Here is a 19587-nt window from a genome sequence, read left to right as displayed (position 1 = left end):
AATGGGTATACCTTAGCAGGTTTGGCTCAGTGGATAGAGCATCAGCATGCGAACCAAAGGGCCCCAGGTTTGATTCCAGTCAAGGGCACATAACTTGGTTGCAGGCTCCTCCCCTGCAGGAGCCCTGGACAGGGCTCATGCAGGAGGCAACCAATTAATGTGCTTCTCTCACATCGATGTTTCTCTCTATCTTTTCCTCTCTCTTCCACTTTCCCTAAAAATCAATGGAAAAATATCTTCTGGTGAGGATTAACCAAAAAAACAAATAAGGGCAAAGGACCTAAATAGACACTTCTCCAAAGTGGACATACAGATGGCCAAGAGACATATGAAACAATGCTCAAAGTCACTGATCATCAGAGAGATGCAAATTAAAGTGACAATGAGATCTCACCTCACACCTATCAGAATGGCTACTATCTACAAATCAACAAATGCTGGCGAGGATGTGGAGAAAAGTGAACCCTCGTACACTGCTGGTGGGAATGCAGACTGGTGCAACCATTATGGAAAACAGTATGGAGTTTCCTCAAAAAATTAAATATGGAACTGCCCTTTGACCCAGTGATCCCATTTCTAGGAATATATTCTAAGAAACCGAAAAAACACCAATCAGAAAGAATGTATGCACCCCTATGTTCATAGCAGCGCAATTTACAAGAGCTAAGATCTGGAAACAGCCCAAGTGCCCATCAGTAGGTGAGTGGATAAAAAAGCTGTGGTACAGCCCTAGCTGGTTTGGCTCAGTGGATAAACCATCAGTCTGCAACTGAAGTGTCCTAGGTTCAATTTCAGTCAAGGGCACAAACCCGAATTGTGGGCTCAATCCCCAGTAGGGGGCATGCAGGAAGCAGCCAATCAATGATTCTCTCTCATCATTGATGTTTCTATCTCTCTCTCTCCCTCTCCCTTCCTCTCTGAAATCAATAAAAATATATTTTAAAAAATTTGCATGCATGTATCATATCCCTAGTAAGAGAATCCCAGAATTTTCCCTCCCGTGTTTTTTCCTTAAGTTCTTCACGTCCATGATGCCTAGAGGTTGCCAATACAATAAAACCAAACTGGCAGTATGGGGAGCGTGTTGTTCTGCTATTTTTCTAGATCTTTGAGTTGCATATTAGGTTGGAGGTCAATCACTCCACACTTGTTTAGCTTACCTGTGAGGTTCTCAACAATTTTCCCAGCTCTGTGGTCAACAAAGATTTCAAATGTTGCCCATGTAGCCATGCTTCATCATCATAGTTAGAAATGGAACGATGACTTTCGAGCGTGACTTAAGAAGAATCTGGTGTTTGCCTCTTTTTGGCATTGTTGATTCTCTTGAGAGCATCAGCCAGGACATTCATGCACACTTTAAGAGGGCAGGAAAGATGGCAGAAAAAGACACTGAGGTGTTTGAAGCGCACAGGTGGGCTACGTTATAGAGTGTCCCTCATTTTGGTGTCTCATGTTTTCTCATAATTAGGTTCAGATGATGGATTTTTTTTTTAGACAGGAAAACCACAGAGGTGATGTTGTGTCCTTCTCAGTGCATATCAAGAGGCACATCTTGTTGATTTGTTCCATTACTGGTGAGGTTAACTTCTACCACCTGGTTAAGGTGATGTCTGCTAGTATTCTCCACTGATACTATTTTTTCCCCTTTGTGATAAATAAGTAATCTGTGGGAAGATACTTTGAGACTAGATAAATGTCCTGTTCCTCATTGAATTTGCATCCAAGGTGTAAATTTCCCTTCATGATTCTGGGTGGAATCTCCTGTTTAATATGCCAGGACCATCACAAACCCTAAGAGGCCTGGGTCTCTTGTGATCTCTTGAAAGGGGTGGGGCTGGGGAGACAGTACAAGGCTGATGGTGGCCAGAGAGATCTAAATGGAAATGAATAAATCACTAGGGTGGCCTAGGGGGACGAGGGACCCACAGAGCTTAGAGATTCAGTGAAAAACTGAGGCTGGTGAGAATTCATGCCCCCAAATATGTATAAAGGCCTACTTTGTATCAGGTGCTGTATTAGGCCTGAGGCACAGCATTGAACAAAATCATTCAAGTCTCAAGCCTCCTGTAGCTGACACTGACGTGGGAGGGTTAGACAACAGAAACATATACAGCAGGCCCTCCTCCCCACCCCTTAATCTCTGGTTTTGCTTTCTGCTGCTTCATTTACTTGAGATCAACCATGGTCTAAAAATATTAAATGGAAAATTCCAGAAACAAAACAATTCAGAAGTTTTACTAGTAAATTGTTCGCCATTCTGAACAGTGTGATGAATCCCACCCAGGATGTGAATCATCCTTTTGTCCGGTGTATCCCATGCTGTATACTCTACCTGCCCACTAGTCACGTAGTAGCCTGCTCAGTTACCAGGCCGACTGTCATGGTATCGAAGGGCTTGTGTTCAAGAAACCCTTATCATCAGAAGGTCGATAGTAGCCTAAAGTCACGGCGCCTTCGTCATCCACTTCACTTAACCTCATCACGTGGGCATTGTCTCATCTCACATCTTCAAGAAGGATGAGTACATTACAAGATATTTTGAGAGACTACATTCACATAACTTTAATGACAGTATATTGTTATGTGTCCTATTTTCTTTTCTTATTGGTTATTGTTGTTATTCTCTTACTGTGCCTAATTTATAAATTAAACTTTATCAAAGGTATGTATGTACATATAGGAAAAACCATGTACTAGTATATACAGGTTTTGGGACTATCCACAGTTTCAGGCACCCACCCAGGGTCTTGGAACATATCCCCTGTGAATAAGGGAGACTACTGTAATATGTTTCAGGAGCCGAGATGGAAAAACCAATGAGAGAGAGGTTAAGAAGATAGAGTAACAGGGTATTTCTCCCAGACAAAGCAATCCTGCTCCCTTTTCCCCCTCATCTACCCTCCCATGGTCTCCCTGCAGCTGCCAGACACTCTGGCTGATTCAAGTGCTCTCCTGGGGAGTGGGGCGGTGCCAGCTCCAGGGTAGGGACTCTTGGCTCAGAGCCCCGCGCCCGCCCCCCTGGCTGGCCCCACATCAGGCAGGGAAGCCTCCAGTTTGGCTGACAGGGACTGATGAAATGGAGGGCTTCTGGGAAAGGGAAGCCGGTGCAGGCTGGGTGGGCTCCGTGAAGGAGAAGAAGACCCGCAGGGTGAGGGGAGTCCCCTATCAGACTGATGGAGATGGATATAAATAATAATAATAATATAATAATAATAATAAGATAATCAAACATGTTTCCAGTGCTTACCTTGCCGGGCTTCGGGTAAATATTGGACATTGTAATCTCACCTAATTTAAGTGGCTGATGTATGTCATCACCTCTGCAGGCAGGGAGCATGGACACCCTTTTACAGGTGAAGATAATTGGGTTCAGAGAAGGGATGCCATTTTCCAGAGGTCACACAGCAAGTGATCTGAAGAGCCTGGAAAGGAACTCAGGGCCCTGTGGGTCCAAATACTGACTCAACCACCGCCTGTACCATCTGATGACCAGCACACCCCCCATCCCAGGCCTCTCCCACCTCATCCTCCTTTCCTGGGAAGCTCCCAGGTCACCTTCTGCCTTTGCTTCCTCCGCTCCCCTTGACCAGCAAGGAACACAGCTCTGGGGTGCAGTCCGCCAGGCCTAGTTCCAGTTAGCCTTGGCCAGGTGAACACACATCTCTGAGCCTCAGTTTCTTGAGCTGCAAAATAGGGATAGAAATAGAGCTACTGAGAGGAATCAAAGCGTTGATGCGCGTAAGCACTTAACCCAGGAGGTAGCCTGCACTCAGTGAGCTGCAGGAGGCGCGCACCTGCGCCTCTCTGTGCCTGCTTCCTCCTGTGTACAACGGGACAATAAGCAAGAGTGCCCTTGCCCTGGTCCGCTGGCTCAGTGGAGAGAGCACTGCCCGTGGGCTGAAGGGTCCTGGATTCTGGTCAAGGGCACGTACCTTGTATCTCGATTGCAGGCTTGATCCCGGCCCCGGTGGGGGGCGGGGGGGGCAACCAATCGATGTGTCTCTCTCACATCCATGTTTCTGTCTCTCCCCTTCCCTTCCTTCCACTCTAAGAATGATTGGAAAAATATTGAAGATAAAAAAAAAAAAGAGTGCCTCGTTGGTCGTTCTGAGGATATATGTGCACACGTATGTGTAAAGCACTAATTGCTGTTCTCATCTGGGGGTGGTGGGGGTGGTGGGGGTGGTGGGGGTGGGTGGAGGCAGGGCCAAGCCAGTAAGGCCCTGGAGACTCCGGGCCACCCCCCTCCGCCCGGCAGCACTTAGGCCTGGTCTCGGGGGCTCAGGGCTCGCAGTGCCGGCCACCCTCCTGCTGCCACACACTCGGAGAGTCAGGGGCCCACGGCTGGTGTTGAGGTCGGCGTTCAAGGCCCCCTTCCCGGCCACCGCCCCGCCCCCATCCCCGCCCCTGCGCGCTGCTGGCCCGGACCGAGAGGGGAACCAAGCGGACCCCGCAGACCCCGCGCCCCCAGGCTTGGGCGGGGGAGCGTGGGGCTCACTGAGGTTCCCAAGCCCAAGTGGCAGGGTCGGGGCCGGTGTCGGGGTAGGGACCCAGGAGGTCCCGGCTTCGAGCCGTGGGCGGTGAGGGAGGGGCACAGGTAAGGGCACCTGTCCCCGGGTCCTGGTGTTGGGGATGGGGAGGCAAATCCTTAGTGAGGGAATCGGCTCAAACCAGGTTTGGAGCGAAGGCTGGAGGCTTGCGGGCGGCGGGGGGACCCTTAGGGGGATTGTGGGGCGAGGATAATATTCTTTGTTGAGTACATACGAGTGTCTGGTGGTTTGGGGGTGTTATGGGGTAGGTATGCCAAGGTGGATTCTGGTAAAACTGGAGGTGCCTAGGAGGTGTTGGGTGCGCAGGGGGTTGTGTGGGTTATCGATGTGGGTGGAGTAGGTGAGGGTGCAAGGACTGGGTCTTTGGAGCAGGTGTGCAAGGGAAGTGATGGGAACAGGGGAGGGTGTCCTGGGGTGCATGTGTGGGAAGCTTGTGCGTATGTGTGCATATGGGGGGATCTGATGCTGGGGAGATTAGGAGTGTGCAAGGAGTCACTTAGGAAGAGTGTGTAAGAAGGTTGGGGCTCAGAGGGTATTTTCTGGGAGCTGATGTTGTCTGGGGCAAGTATGCAAGGAGTCTCTTGGGAGATGAATGCATATAGATGGAGGTGGGGGTTGGGCTTGTCTGGATGGGTAACTGTGGCCAGGGACTTGGGTATTGAGAGTGTGCAGGCTTGGGGGTAGGGGGAGCAGCACAGGAGGTGTGAACTAGAGTAAAATGCAAAGTGTCATTGGGGAGGGGTCTGAGGGAGAGGGATGGTGTGTGAACCTGGGATGGGAGTGTAGTTCATGGGGTAAGTAGGTGTGTAAGGCATGGTTTGGAATAAGTGTGCCACAGTTACACAGTTTTTGCCTGGGGACAGAGAAGTCCAGAGTTGAATGTCCAGACCCCTGGATTCTTTTTACAACTTGGGCCAGTCTCTTTTACTCTCTGGGCCTTAGTTTTACTATCTGTAAAATGGGTCTGAGGGCTGTTGAACTAACTAGTCTCTGCCTGGAGTCTCTCTCCAGTCAGAAGTCAGGGGAAGGACGAAGGTGAGACTTAAAACTTGTTTTTCTTACCCCTACCCCAGGAAACCCCTCTGGGAGTCTCTCTTAGCCATGGACAGCCCCAGTCTTCGAGAACTTCAACAGCCTCTGCTGGCAGGTGTAGGCTCTGACCCCCCTGTTCAGGGGCCTGGTGAGCCTGAGTTGGGTCCCCCTTTGGAGAGACAGCCTTTGCAGAGTCCCTAAGGGGTTGGCAGTTTCTTCTACCACCTCTTCCCTCAGTGAGCGCTGGTCTGGGGCAGCCAGGGCTCCCTGACCTTGAGGTAGGAGCAGCAGGCCTTAGTAGCAGCAGTGGGAGGGGCTGCAGGTGGGCTTCCTAGATTTCCAGTTGTGGTTTTCCTGTTCTCCTTCACCCCGGGTTCGTTGGCTTTTCCTCTCCAGATTTGCCTCTCATTTTTAAAAAATATATATATATTTTATTGATTTTTACAGAGAGAAAGGGAGAGGGATAGAGAGTTAGAAACATTGATGAGAGAGAAACATCAATCAGCTGCCTCCTGCACACCTCCTACTGGGGATCGAGCCTGCAACCAAGGTACATGTCCTTGACTGGAATCTAACCAAGGACCCTTCAGTCCTTGGGCCCACGCTCTGTCCACTAAGCCAAACCAGTTAGGGTTGCCTCTCATCTTTATTCCCTAGCCTTTGGCTCTGTTTGTCTTCCATCTGATTTCTGACTCCCCTGCTCTCTATCTCTCTCCAGATCCGACACACCTCTGGCCTCTGCTATGGTCCTTTTAAAAAAATTGTCACTTTTATAATTTTTTATTTCTTATCTTTTATTTCTTAAACATGGTTTCCAGGTTATTATCTCTATATATAAAAGGATAATATGCAAAATGTCCCCTCGGGAGTTCAACCGAGAGAACGGGAGTTTGATTGCTTGCTATGATGTGCGCTGACCACTAGGGGGCGGCACAGACCATGGAGGGCGACCATCGGCGGCGGCAGGGGTGCTGAGGGAGTGAGGGAAGGAGGAGGTGGGGAGGCAGGGCACCTGATCAGCCCTGATCGACCAGGCCTAGGGACCCAATCCATGCACGAATTTCGTGCACTGGGCCTCCAGTTGTATAAGAATCCACTACAAAAATTAGTAGCTTAAAATAACAGCAATCATTATCACTCACGGTTTCTTTGTGCCAGGAATTTGGGAAGGATTCATTGGGTGGTTCTGTCTCAGGTCTTTCATGAGGTTGCAGTGAGCCAGTGTAAGGTCTGGAACAGTCAGGGTGGTTAGTGTCTCTCTTCATGTAGTCTCGGGGTTTCTACATGTGTCTCCCCATGTGGGCTTCCTTCCAGCATGTTGGCTTCAGGGCAGTTGGACTCCTTCTGTGCCTCCAGTCTCCAGCAGGAGTGTCAGCAACGCAGGAGCTGCCTCACCTTCCTGACTTAGGAATGAATCTTGTGGAATCAATTCCACTATATCCATCAATTATGAGTGAGTCACAGCCTGTCCAGATTCCAGGAAAGGGGACACAGAGCTCTCCCTTGACGGGAAGAGTATCAGTCACACTTTAAGAAGAGCATGTGGGATGGGAGAGATGATTGTGGCCATTTTTTTGGGAAAACACAGTCTGCCACGTTGTTGCTGTAGGCATCACTCTGATATTGTATGTGTCTATTTGGTCTTTTCTCTCTGCTTGTCCTCATTCATGGTTTCTTATGTGCCTGGTTATCTTTAACTGCATGCTGGTCATCATATTTGAAAAATTATTTTGAGGCCTAGAATGAAGGAACCTTCTTCCAGAGGACTTAGTTTGCTTCTGTGAACTGCCTGGGGCCATTAGCAGTTAAAGATGATTTAAAATCTAGTTCAAGGTTTGATTGAAAGATTAATTATTCTGTGCATTTTCCTCATCTCTGAAATTGGAATAATTCCTGCCTCAGGGTCATTGTGAGGATCAAATGAGTTAGAATGGTGGCATACACTAATATATGTATACTAGAGGCCCAGTGCGCACGAAATGGTGTGGTGCATGAGTAGCTCGCTTCTGCTTGCCTCAGCTGGCTGCCCCCCCAACACTGGTAGCTCGTGCCCCGCCCTCCACCGCTTGTAGCTCTCTGCCCCTAGTAGCTCGCACCTTGCCCCACCAGCCCTGAGAGCCACTGCTCGTTTGGTCGTTACCACATTAGGGCCACGGGCCTTTTATACTATAGATCTTATTAGTCACCTGGAATCCCCAGTGCCCAATGTGCCTGACCCAGTGATGCTCCACTTTTAGAATATATGGATGAATGAACGCGCGGTTGTATCCTGTGGGGAAGGGGCTCGGGCTTCAGGAAGCAGGGAGCAGAGGGGATGTCGGAGTTACTGATGTCCAGCACCTCCACGGACCAAGACTTGGGCCAAGGGGGATGTCTAGGGGGCAGGGGCCACCTCGAGCTGTGCCTTCCTGCTTGGGGTTCTGGCCATAGGGCTGGGCGTGTGCACACATGTGGCAGCCCTGATGACCCTGGCTACCTACCTTGCCTCCCCAGACCTGCCCTAGCTGCCCCTGCAGCCCCGCCATGAACCAGAGGCCGGTGACCCAGAGCATACATTGGCAGTGAAGAACCCAGGTGGATGTGGCAGTGTTAGCATTCAGCAATGGGACGAGCTGGACAACCGCCCCCCCCCTTTCCTGTCCACTGCAGTGTGGGGTTAAACACCAGATGCTCTTGTAGTCAAACCTGTATCAGTCTGTGTGTGTGTGTGGGGGGGAGGTGGGGCTGGGAGCTCCTGACAGGCTGTCCCCAGGGTGCTCCCGGACACCTCAGAGCTGGAGGAGGAATCTGAGGGGTGGAGGGTGTCCAAGTTGCAGAATGTTCTCTTTACAACCGAGGGTGATCAGCAGAGAATTAGAACCAGGTGCCAAGGATTTACTCCTCCACAAAGGTGTGTGACCTTAGCCCGAGTGACTTCTCTTTGAGCCTCACTTTTTGTCACCTGCAAAATGGGACTAATTTTCCCCTCCTGGGAAATGGGTCACGTATGTAAAAGGCAGTCTCCTCTTGGCTCTTTCAGCATGTGGCAGAAAATCAACTCAGCTCACCTTACACCCTTACACACACACACACACACACAAGATAAGGTAGAGCAGGATTCAGGACTCAAATGAAATTAATGTTCTGATGGCTCCAGCTTCTTGGCTCCATTCCACGCAGGCTCCCCCTTCTGGAGGAGAAAAACGGCTGCGGTAACTCAGAGGACTCCAGAGGTCCCTTTCCCAGGGGCCCAGGCAAGAGGCAGCCCCAGTTGAATCACACGGCCTGACACTGGGGGTGTGGGTGGGGAGAGAATGGAGCCTTACTTAAGGTAATATCAAAGTGCTGGCTTCTCGCAGGTAGAATGGAGTTCTACCTGCCAGAAGGGCTGACATGCTCACTAAATGGGGCTTAACATTACCAAGCAATGAGTGACAATTCAGTTTTCTCACTCCGTTTACTGCCATCCCAGTGGATCTTCCTAGAGCACTTCCCCACTTGGCATCCTGCTGAGCATTTCATGGAGCACAATTGCAAGCTAAACATATTTATGCATTTCCTCCCTTTCCAGGATGAACATGGCAGTGCCCAAAGGGGCAGTTGTGGGAACTGTGAGCTAGTTCAAACATGTGAAGCCTGCAGCACAGGGCCCATCACGAACCCCCAAGCATAAGTGGCCAACGGGACCTGGCAACCAGGTGGCCCACTTGTGGGAGTTTTTCCTTGATTGATGCTCACATACTCTTGGTTCCTGCCCACTAAATAAAAGGATGGGGGAGCAAATGGCAACTAAAAATGTCCCCGCGTATTTCCAAATGCCCCCTAGGGGGTGCTACCAGCCCTGAAAACCAGCAGACCTGTCATATCCCTGTGCAGATGGGGAACCACAGTTGAGTGTGCTGGCCTCCCTGGGTTTGTGTAAATATCTAGGGCCTGGGGCGGGGCTGAGTGGGACCCATGCTCCACTGCTGGCAGCAAACTGGCTTCTGAGCTTTTCTTCATCTTAAAATGTGGACTTTATAACAGCCCCACCTCACTGGGTTATTGGGCTCAGAGACAGACCCTCTCCAAGCCATGTTCTCTCCCTGACCATTTTTCCTTCTCCTGTCCTCATGTGCTCAGCTCCAGCCACACTGGCAGCCTTGCTGGTCTTCCACTTCCATGGGTCTCTTTCTGGGGCTTGTCCCATGTCTATGAGCCTGCTGCCTGGCTTCCCTCAGCTAGCCCCTCTATGAAGGTGTCCCTGACTGATGTATTAAATTTGCATACCCCCAACTCCTCTTCCCTGCTTTTTTGTTTGGTCACAGCATTTACCATCATCTGACTTTTTATTTGCCCATCACCCCAGTACTCCTCGAACCTGGGTTTCTCGTTCACTGCTGGGTCTTGTTCACTATTGAGAAGTGGGTGCTCAATAGATATGTTAGACTAAATGAATTCATTCAATAAATGTGCAATCCTAGTACTGTTTTCCCAGTGGGGGTGTCTGTGTTCCCCAACCCCCAACCGTGGGGGGCTGCAGGTAAGTGCTCTCCTCAGGTGGCCAGGTCAGGGGCCCTGCAGCTACAGGCCCACAAGCTCCCCAGGCACACAAGGACGGAGAGGCAAGGCTGGGCTGCTGGTTTATTTTGTGCTTGAGGTAGTGGGTGGTGGCAGCGGGTGGGGCACTTTGCCCCAGCTTGCCTCAGCTCTTGGAGTAACGCCTCTGCAGCGATTCCCGGTAGAAGCGGAAGACGTGTTGTGAGGCAGCTTGAGCTGCAGCCAGGCACTGCTGGAGCTGCGTGGGGAGAGACTGGTCAGTGCGGGGGGCGTGGGGGGCATTCCTGCACCTACATGGCCTGGCTGGCCCATCTGATTTCTAGGGTCCACAAACCTACCGCTTCCCCCTTCACCTGGCCACCCTCCCCCACCCCCACCCCCAGGTGAGGCAGGCGGGGAGGGGATTATTCCAAGTGCACCTCCTTCTTCTCTACTGTAGGACCTTTTAGAGGGGAAGTGAAGGAAAAAAGAGAAAGTGAGGGGTTCAGGGACCAGCTTCTGGCAGCTCCAAGGCCTCACATCAATGGGATCAGGCATTCTGACAGCTGGAAGACTGTAGCTCTGGAAACTCAGAGCTCAGCTCATGGATCTGGGGAGATCCGAGAATTTTAGAGCCACAGGCCCCGTGACACTGAACAATGCTGAGAGCCATGGAATCTGAGACCCCAAATCTGTATTGCCACATATCCCTAAGTTCTCAGGAGTCCAGATTGGAAACGCTTTTGGAGACCATTTGGCCCAACAGTTTCCAAACTCTTCAGACCTGGGATGGGGGAGGGGAGCACTGCTCTGAACTGGAAGCTGGTGGGGGCCTTCAGGTACCCCCACCTCCTGATTTCAACCTGAGCTCTTCCTCTTTTCCCGTCTCATTAATTGGGCTTCCCCTTTAAAATTCTCAGAGGTTTCTGTGGCTACAAAGTTTACAAACTCTATCTACAGAAGGAATGCAAGGAGGGGGTTTTCCTTGAACTCCTGAGTGTAGGGCAGAGTTGGGACAACACATGGGGGTGGGGTGGAGCTAGGGTTCACCCGCATCTGCATGCTGGTACCTCAGCATTGGAGTAGAGTCCCTTGGTGGTGGACATGAGCAGCTTCTGGTCCACACTGTCGAGTGCAAAAGTCAGGACTGCCCGGGCCTCCTAGGGATGAGGGAAGAGGGTGAGGGACCTGGATCTCCCCACACTCTCAGCTGATCCCAAGGGACTCGCCTTCCCTGCAGGCAGGTGCTCTTGCATGCAGTGTGGCTGTCTGTCTATACTACCCCTCCTGGCTTCCTGCCTTTCCTCTGGATCTACACCTGCTTCCAACCACATAATCCCGACAGGCTTCCAAGCAATATCCCTGCCTGTAGGGTGGTCACAGCACACGTCATTTACCAGCACCTCCTAGCTTCTCTGCTGGGAGACTGGCAGGAGGGACAGCATCCGGGTCCTTACTCTGATAGTGGCAGGTGTTGTGGTTGTGGCAGCTGCCACAGTAGCCGTGGGGGTGCGACAGGTTCTGGACTTCTGTGGCCAGTGCAAAGCCAGGATGTCTATGCACCCAGAACTAGCTGCAGTGATGCCTTTAATAGCTTAAGTGCAAGTTGGCTAAAGGCTCCTGATCTCTGGGTGACCTTCCTTCTTCCTTTTTGCTCCTTCAGCTCTTCCAACACTGTTGTAACCAGTTCCCTGCATTAAACTCTCCGTGGGAAATCCTCCAGGTGGTTTCTGCTTTCCTGACTGGATGTGACTGGGCAAAGTAACCACAGCCCTAGGGCACTGTGAACTTGAGCAGATGAGGAACGCTCCCTCCTCCTCTGCTTCTGAGCCTCTTAAGATGTAAACACAGAGCTTAAGGGGCCAGTTGCAGCCTCAGGAGAGATGCTGGCCAGAGAATGGATCTGATATGCAGAAAAGAGCGGTCTAACAAAGGAAGGAAATCCTGATGGCGTTTGAGGCCCTGGCTCTGGCTCAATCTCTGTTCTGAGTTTGGCATCGAATGTCAATAAATTCCCTTTTTGCTCAAGCAGTTTGAGTTGGGTTTCTTGCACTTCCCTGATGAGCAAAGCAGACCTTGCTAGTTGGGACTGAGCTGGTAGCCAACTGCTGTAGAGAAGCGTGGTCTAGAGAAGCCCTCTCCTGGCAGTGAGGCCTGGAGCCCAGGACAATGGTAGGCAGCCAGCCAGCCGCCACCATGACAGCCCTTCACCACCCTGGCCTTCATACCTACCTTTTCTTGCTTGGCTGTGGGGTCCAGCACGAGAGTCCCATCAGAGTCCAGGGCACAGGTGACCCCACAGAAGAGGGCTTGCATGGGCACACCTGCGTCGACCAATGCCATGCAGGTGGCGTTCAGGCAACAGGCCATGAGCTGAGTGTCACAGGCAATGGTTAAGAATTTCTACTGCAGGTCTGGCCAGCAGAGTGTGTCCTTGCCTCCACCCCCAGCCAGTGCTATGGCTGCATCACTAACAGGTCACAGGAAGGCAGTTTGGCAGAGTTCCAAGTGGTTCCTTGGGTTCCAGAACTGACTTTGTGACCTTGAGCAAGTGACTTACTCTCTCTGAGCCTCAATCAGGGATCACGATATTCACCAGCTATGTAATGGCATGTGCCAAGCTCCTGTAGGGAAACTGAGTGCAGAGAGGGGGAGAAACCTTCCAGATCGCATGGGAGGTATTGGCAGAGCCAGACCTGGAGCCTGGGAATCTGGCAGGCGGCCACCACCATGACAGACTGGCAGGGACATGGAGGGAGGAGTCATTACCACTGCCCGCAGGGAGCCCACCATCCAGGGGAGGGGTGTGGCTGTGGCGAGGTGGGAGGCAAGTACAGGACTGAGCCAGACAGCTGGCCCCACCTGTTTGCTCCCCAGGTCTATATAGCAGGTAAGGGCACAGCTTTAGAACCCATCCATCCCACTTCTGCCACTGACCCACTATTACTCCCTCCGAGCTTCGGTTTTCCCCTCTGTGAAGTGGGGCTACAACAGCTCTTCCTTCCTCCTGTCTATGAAATGCCTGTTTCTGGTCCTCAGCCTCAACCTGTCGCCCAAGCCATAGGGATCTTTCAAAGATGAGCTGTTGGCCCAACTACTCTGGTTGCTCAGGCTCTCCCAGCACTGAGTCTCAAGCCTAAGCTCAGGGTCAGAGTGCAGGTCAATGGCACAGGCTTTGGAGTCAGGAGTGAGCGTGAGTTTTGTCTCTGCTGTCTTCAGCTGTGTGACCTTGGACAAGTGACTTCCCCTCTCTGGGCCTAGTTTCTTCACCTGAAACATAGGAACATAAGAATTCCACCTGCCAGGGGCCTTCAGCTGTGGAACCAGATGACCTGGGTTCAAGTCCTGGCTCTGCCAATTACTGGTTATGTGAGTTGACTGTGCTGTGCAGATTAAATGGGTTAACATGTGTAAAGCACTCAGAATAGTGCTTGACACACAGTAAGCGCTCAAGCTGTTTGCTAATCTTTTTCAACAAGTTGGTGCCTATCAAGTGCTTGGAGCTCTTGTCCATCAGCAAGGGAGGTGATTAGGGAGATTCTGGAGAACTTCCTGGAGGAGGCAGCTTGGGAGAAAGGATACAGAGCCAGCATCGCTGATGACCTGCAGCACGATGGTGATGGAGGTGCGGGGGTGCAGCGCCCCCAGCACCACCGCTTCACACGTGTTCCTGATCAGCCGCTCCCGGCTCTTCTCTGCCACACCTGGGGAAGTCAGGGGTGGGGAGGGGTCAGGCTCTTCCCTTTCCCCATATGCCCCACCCAGGCCTCTGGAAAGGACCTGCAGTCTCAGCCTGGGTTGGTGCAGGACCCTGCATGGATGACATGGATTCTGAGTGGGCAGGAGGCAGGGCCTGGCTGCTACCCACCCCACCCCGCCACCTCCAGCATTGAGCAAGGGAGCCTCCTAGGGGAGGAAAACCCCAGAGTTCCCATGTCCCGTGCTACTGCCCAGGCCCATCCCAGTGGGCTCAGTCCACAGAAGTGAGGGAGACGGGAGTTAGAGGGCAGAAAAACAAGTTAATGGAAAGAAGGGGAGATGGAGCCAGGAAGGAGGAGAGGAAGGGAAGACTCAGAGAAACAGAGAGAGGCAAAGAGAGAAGTAACAGAAGCACAGACACAGAGACTCAGAGGCAGAGTTGGAGAAAGAGACAGGAACAGCTGAGGGGAAACGAGGGGACAGTAGAGACTGGGGACAGCGTGAGGGAGGAGCTGGGTGGGAGGTCCCAACAGAATGGACATCTGGAGACCAATTACCAGGCAGCCCGATCTTCGGCCTCAGGATCACTTCCAGTGTGGCCTTGTTGAAGATCTCTTTGCTGACCTTCACCTCAGCTGGCCCGTACACGCCTGCCAGGACGGAGGTATCCCCTAGGGAGAGAGCATGGAGGCCTCACCCACACGTGCCCTGCCTCGGGCCCACTGCGAAGCACTTAACAGTGTGGGTGCTGAGCCGGGTGGCCAGGATCCCCCCACCCCCATCACCCTGGTCCACCATTTGTTGGCAGTGACTCTTTGAGCACTCGCTTCATTCCCTCCCTCCACTTCCTTACCTGTAAAATGGGGACATTAACAGTACCTCCCTCACAGCATTGCGAGGACGAGATAATCCATGACACCGCCTGGCACATGCTGAATGTGCAACAGGCTTTAGATAATATTATTAACTTTAATAAGAAGTTCTTAGCACCTTCCTTTTTTAAAATATATTTTTATTGATTTCAGAGAGGAAGGGAGAGGGAGAGAGAGAGAAACATCAATGATGACCTGCAGCACGATGGTGATGGAGGTGTGGGGGTGCCTCCTGCACACCCCACACTGGGGATCGAGCCGTAACCCGGGCATGTGCCCTGACCGGGAATCGAACTGTGACCTCCTGGGTCATAGGTCGATGCTCAACCACTGAGCTACACCGGCCGGGCTAACCTTCCTTCTTCTTATTGCAGCTGGTCTCGACTTCTCTCAAAGCTTCACCCAGCCCCACTCTCCTCCCTCACCCAGACTCTTGTCCCCAAACTCTGCAGCAGTCAGGAAACCTAAGAAAGGGATAAATCTCTGGGTGTGGGTCCTGGCTGCTGCTTAATTTCCCAGAGTGGGTACGGACCAGAGAAGAGAAGCAAGACCTGGGAAACCAAATGCCTGGCTTGTAGTTCTTCCTGTCCGCCTCCTCCTGGCTCTGCTCCCTTGGCTGATTTTGATCACTTCTCTGGACCTCAGTTATACCATCTGCAAAATGGAGAGACTGGACCACAGCAGCGGCTTCCAAACTCTTCTGACCATAGCTCCCAAGAAATACATTTTACAGCGGGATTCAAAACGCCCACAGACCTGTGTGTGTGTGTAAATGGAATGAAGGCCTCATGAAACACCTGACCATTACTGCTTTGATATGCTGATATTTTTCTACTCGATTCCAGCGAAAACGAATGCAGTGCTTCTCAGCCCTGACTGCGCATTAAAATCACGCCGAAGCTTTAAAGACACAGATGCCAGAGCTGCACAGGCCATTCTGACGTGTGGGGAGGAAGGGGGAGCCTGCGACTGCGGTGTGAGGAAACGAGCTCAAGCAGTGCTTTCAAACTCTGGTCTGCAGTCAGCACCCCGCAGCACTTAGTGGAAAGTGTGGAAGGCAGCCTTAGCAGGCGTGGGTGGCTTCAGGCTCTGCATTTTAAGCTGGCCACAGGTTCTGAGGCCAGAAGCACCTGGAACACACGTTCAAGGGTCTTCAAGGACTCCCCTTGTGCCTGGGTCCCGGGGCTCTGGGGTTTTGGAACACGGAAGAGGCTACCCTTACCAGTGTTGCTAAGTTCTAAGACATCTGAGGCATCTGGATTTAGCAAGAGAGCTAAGCCTATGGGCGGGCCTGAGACAGTTCCCAGTTGGGGCTGTCTTTCCTGGGGTTGGGAGGAGGGACTGCTGCACTACCGAGGGCTTCTCTGTGTTCTAGGAGAATCTGCCCCAAGCGGGGAAGTTACCTAAGAGAATTAGATCCATGCCGGGGTCTTCATTCCTGTTACTCCAGATGAGCTGTCTGTGGTACAGGGGTCCCTCCCCTCTCACCTTCTCCACGACACGGCTCCAACAGTTTTCTGAAGCAATTCTCTACCCACATCCAGCTTCAACTCCTGCCCCATAGATCTGATCCTCTTAAAGACAAACTCCCAAAGAGCTGTCTCAATTCACTGTCTCCTTTTCCTCCCTGACCCCACTACTTCACGGGAGCAGCTCCTGACAGTGCCCACACTGTTAAGTGCTTCGCATACATCCAAATTGTCAACCCACAGGTCCGTTCCATCCCCACAGGATGCAACCCGTCAGTGGGACTGAGGCAGCGGGTTGGCCCTTACATCTCAAACACGTTCTCTGGGCTCCAGGTCACTGCCCTCTCTCGGTTTTCCGCTTCCCTTACTGGCTCCTTCTCAGTGTCTTTCTGCTAGTCCTCACAAGTGAGAAGACTCAGGGCTCAGTCCTGGGACCTCTTTTCTTTCCTATCTATTCTCAGTGTGTTGGTGATTTCATTTAATCAGGAGCTCAAAATACTACCTATAGCCAGAGGATTGCAAATTGTATGTCCGTATTGGGTCTCACTTCTGAATTCCAGATTTGTATGTCCAACTGCCCAGTCCACCTTGACATTGTGATATCTCCTAGGCAACACAAACTTCATATTCCAACCGAATACCTCGTCTCTCCCCAGCACAGCTGATCTGGGTAAAAAACTTAGTGTTGTCCTTTTCCTTTCGAACTCCAAAACCAAACCATCTGCAAACTGTGTCAGTTTTACCTTCAAAAGACATCCAGAGTTTTACCACTTCCATTGCTTCCACTCTAGTCTGAGCCATCATCATCTCCCCATTTCCCCTACCCTCTACAGGCAACACTGAAGCCAGAGACTTTGTTGGAATATATTCAGATCAGGTCCCTCTTCTGAGCAAAACTTCCAATGGCTCTCATCGCATTTACTAGGCCTTATATGATGTGCAAGACTCCTTACCGCTCTCCAAAACCTCCTCTCACTGCTGCAGCCATACTGGCCTCCTGACTTCCTCAAGCATACCAAGTTCTGCCCTAGGGCCTTTGCACCTGCTGTCCCCATGCTTGGTATACTTTCCCTCCAGATAGTTTCAGGGTTGCTACCTTACTTTAGGTCTTTATTCAAATGTTGCCATCTCATTGAGGCCTTTCCTGACCTATTTAAGATCGCAACCCTTGCCCTGGCCGGTGTTCTCAGTGGTTAGAGCATTGTCCTGAGCACTTAAGGATTGTGGATTCAATTCCCGGACAGGGCACATACCCAGGTTGCAAGTTCTATCCCTGGTCGGGGCATGCAAGGGAGGCAACCAATTGATGTTTCTCACATCGATGTTTCATTCTCTCTAGAATCAATGAAAAAAAAGAAGAAAAAAGAAAAAAAAAAGGTACACACAAAATATATCCTTGAGTGAGGATTTAAAAAATAAAATTGCAACCGTCTCTGGCACACCCTATCCCCCTTCCCTACTGTATTTTTCTCTGTAGCATTTTACTTACTTACTGTCTATCTTCTTTATTAGAGTGTAAACTCCATTAGGTCAGGGATTTATTTATTTATTTATAGAGGAAGGGAGAGGGATAGACAGAAACATCAAAGAGAGAAACATCACCAATTGGCTGCCACCTGCACATCGCCTATTGGGGATAGAGCCTGCAACCTGGGCATATGTATGCCCTGACCAAAATTCGAACCAGCGATCTCTTGGTTCATGGTTCAACGTTCAACCACTGAACCACACTGGCCAGGCAGGGATTTTTTAAAAAGATTCTTCACTAATTTAAAAAATATATTTTTTATTGATTTTTTTTTTTTTGAAAGAGAGGAAGGTAGAGGTGGAGAGCGAGAGAAACATGGATGCGAGAGTGGAACATTGCTCTGCTGCCTCCTGCACACCCCCCTTGGGGATGGAGCCTAAAACCAGGGCATGTGCCTTGAGCGGGAATCGAACCAGCAAGCCCTCAGTGCACAGGATGACACCCAACCAACTGAGCCACACCAGCCAGGGCTAGGTCAGGGATTAAAAAAAAAAGTATTGCTATATTCTCAGTGCCTAGAAGAATACTTAGTACAAATACGTACCTCTTCAATGAATGAGAGCTGGTTTGTAACTGAGTAGAAGGTAGTGCCCTAGGGAAGGCACTAAAGCATCTATGGGGTGATCATTAGGCCTATCTGCAGAGGAGTATTTACCTGGGTCAGGGAGTCTGAAAGGTATTTAGCTAGAGGAAGGGAATGGTGAGATCTACCCCAATCTGTGGAATATTTACTCATATGGAGAGAAGTGTATTCCAGTCAGAGGGATATTTACCCAAGTGGTGGGGTAGGGGTGGGGAAAATCTTTTTCAACCCAGGGTGTGGACCTCACCCTCAATCTGAAAAGTATGTACTTGGGTGAAAGGTCTGCTATGGCTGGAGTAACTAGGCCGGTAATGATGATCTGCCAGTCTACAGGGGATTTATACAAATAGGCAGGTTTGCCTCAGTGTGGGACGTATGGACCCAGGGTATGTGTGTGGGAGGCGGAGAAGGGATCTAATCAAGGAGTTATTTACTCTGGTGAGACTTTTCCCTTTTCTGGAGTATTCATGCTTGTGGGGAGGTCTGCTCCTCTCTCTGATATCTTCGGGAGAGGTGGAGGGGGAGGGGGAGGAGGAGGGAAGTGGGAGGAGGAGGGGAGAGGGAGGAGGAGGGGAGAGGAAGGTACCCTAGAGTATCTAGTGGTATTCACCTGGGCAAGAAGAAGTTCTGTATGAGTCCAGGAGGGACATTTACCGGCTAGTATCAGAGGAGGTGGGCACTCCTTTGCAAGATACACCACAGCCATTTCCTAAAACAACTACGACCTGGATGAACGTGGCCCGGGCAGTATCAAGTTGGATTAAGTTCTCACCTTGCAGGAACGAGGCAGAGCCATCCGGCCGGGACAGCAGGTTCTGTTCGCAAGCAAAGTGCCGGAGGCTGCAGCCGGGACTCTGAGGACTGGAATCCGTTCCATGCTCAGTGAGGATCTTGGCCGCAGACTGCATGGCCCGCTCCCTCCGTCAACACCACGAGTGCAGTCGCTTCCGCACCCAAGCGCGCGCCGGCGTGCAGGCTGCGTCCCCAGTGCGCACGCGCCAATCCCGCGGCGCCAGAACCTTGGGCCCGCACGTGTCTTCCCGTTTACTAACAATTTGATCCCGCCCACTCCCGCCTCGAAATTCCAGAGAAGCCATTGGACAATGGAAAAGAGGGGGCGGTCCTTGGCCAGGGCTAGTCCTACCCGAGGCCCCGGGCCTTAAAACCGCGAGGCTCTGGCCAGGTTGCCCTCTTCTTTGCCTGTTATAAAAACAACTACGATGAGGCGACCAGAATAATTTTTGGGGGAAACTAGTTCGTTTTACCCACTCATAGATGTACTCTAGAAACATAAGGACTAGTAGCAGGTGCTTTATCTGCAGGGTGGTGCTGGCATTTGAGTCAGGCTCATGAAGGG

At 51.2% G+C, this 19587-nt stretch overlaps 2 protein-coding genes and 1 pseudogene across 3 annotated transcripts; 1 reads left to right on the top strand and 2 right to left on the bottom strand.

The window, feature by feature from the left end:
* Positions 1-969: 969 nt before the first annotated feature.
* On the bottom strand, positions 970-1349 carry LOC138997070 (small ribosomal subunit protein uS8 pseudogene; annotated as a pseudogene).
* Positions 1350-5651: 4302 nt separating this feature from the next.
* TMEM91 (transmembrane protein 91) lies at positions 5652-8777 on the top strand. The gene is given in 3 exon segments (XM_070398899.1): positions 5652-5754; positions 5757-5860; positions 8742-8777. Coding segments are annotated over 3 exon segments (243 nt in total).
* A 1393-nt stretch (positions 8778-10170) lies between these two features.
* EXOSC5 (exosome component 5) lies at positions 10171-19193 on the bottom strand. 2 transcript variants are annotated; one of them, XM_070397787.1, is made up of 6 exons: positions 19003-19190; positions 14336-14449; positions 13662-13783; positions 12312-12452; positions 11150-11239; positions 10171-10338 (listed from the first exon to the last, which is right to left on the bottom strand). In XM_070397787.1, exons 1-6 carry the CDS (start codon positions 19136-19138, stop codon positions 10246-10248), a joined length of 696 nt encoding a protein of 231 aa, XP_070253888.1. In that variant the 5' UTR covers positions 19139-19190; the 3' UTR covers positions 10171-10245. The 2 variants fall into 2 exon arrangements, with proteins under 2 accessions (XP_070253888.1, XP_070253889.1); XM_070397788.1 differs by lacking the exon at positions 11150-11239 and having other exon boundaries at positions 19003-19193.
* Positions 19194-19587: the final 394 nt, after the last annotated feature.

The sequence above is a fragment of the Myotis yumanensis genome, unplaced genomic scaffold, assembly GCF_028538775.1.
Source record: "Myotis yumanensis isolate MYYU_CA2020_CCGP unplaced genomic scaffold, mMyoYum1.0.hap1 SCAF_18, whole genome shotgun sequence".
Classification (NCBI taxonomy): domain Eukaryota; kingdom Metazoa; phylum Chordata; class Mammalia; order Chiroptera; family Vespertilionidae; genus Myotis; species Myotis yumanensis.
Note: the sequence above shows the minus strand (reverse complement) of the source record. Positions and strands in the feature narration are given on the sequence as shown.

Excerpts from the sequence above, each read along its gene's own strand:
- EXOSC5 (XM_070397787.1), bottom strand. The coding sequence starts at position 19,138 with ATGCAGTCTGCGGCCAAGATCCTCACTGAGCATGGAACGGATTCCAGT. Across the intron at positions 12,453-13,661 it reads TCATCAGCGATGCTGGCTCT|CTCATGGCCTGTTGCCTGAA; the intron begins GTATCCTTTCTC and ends TGTGACACTCAG. Across the intron at positions 11,240-12,311 it reads CCACAGCCAAGCAAGAAAAG|GAGGCCCGGGCAGTCCTGAC; the intron begins GTAGGTATGAAG and ends CCTCATCCCTAG.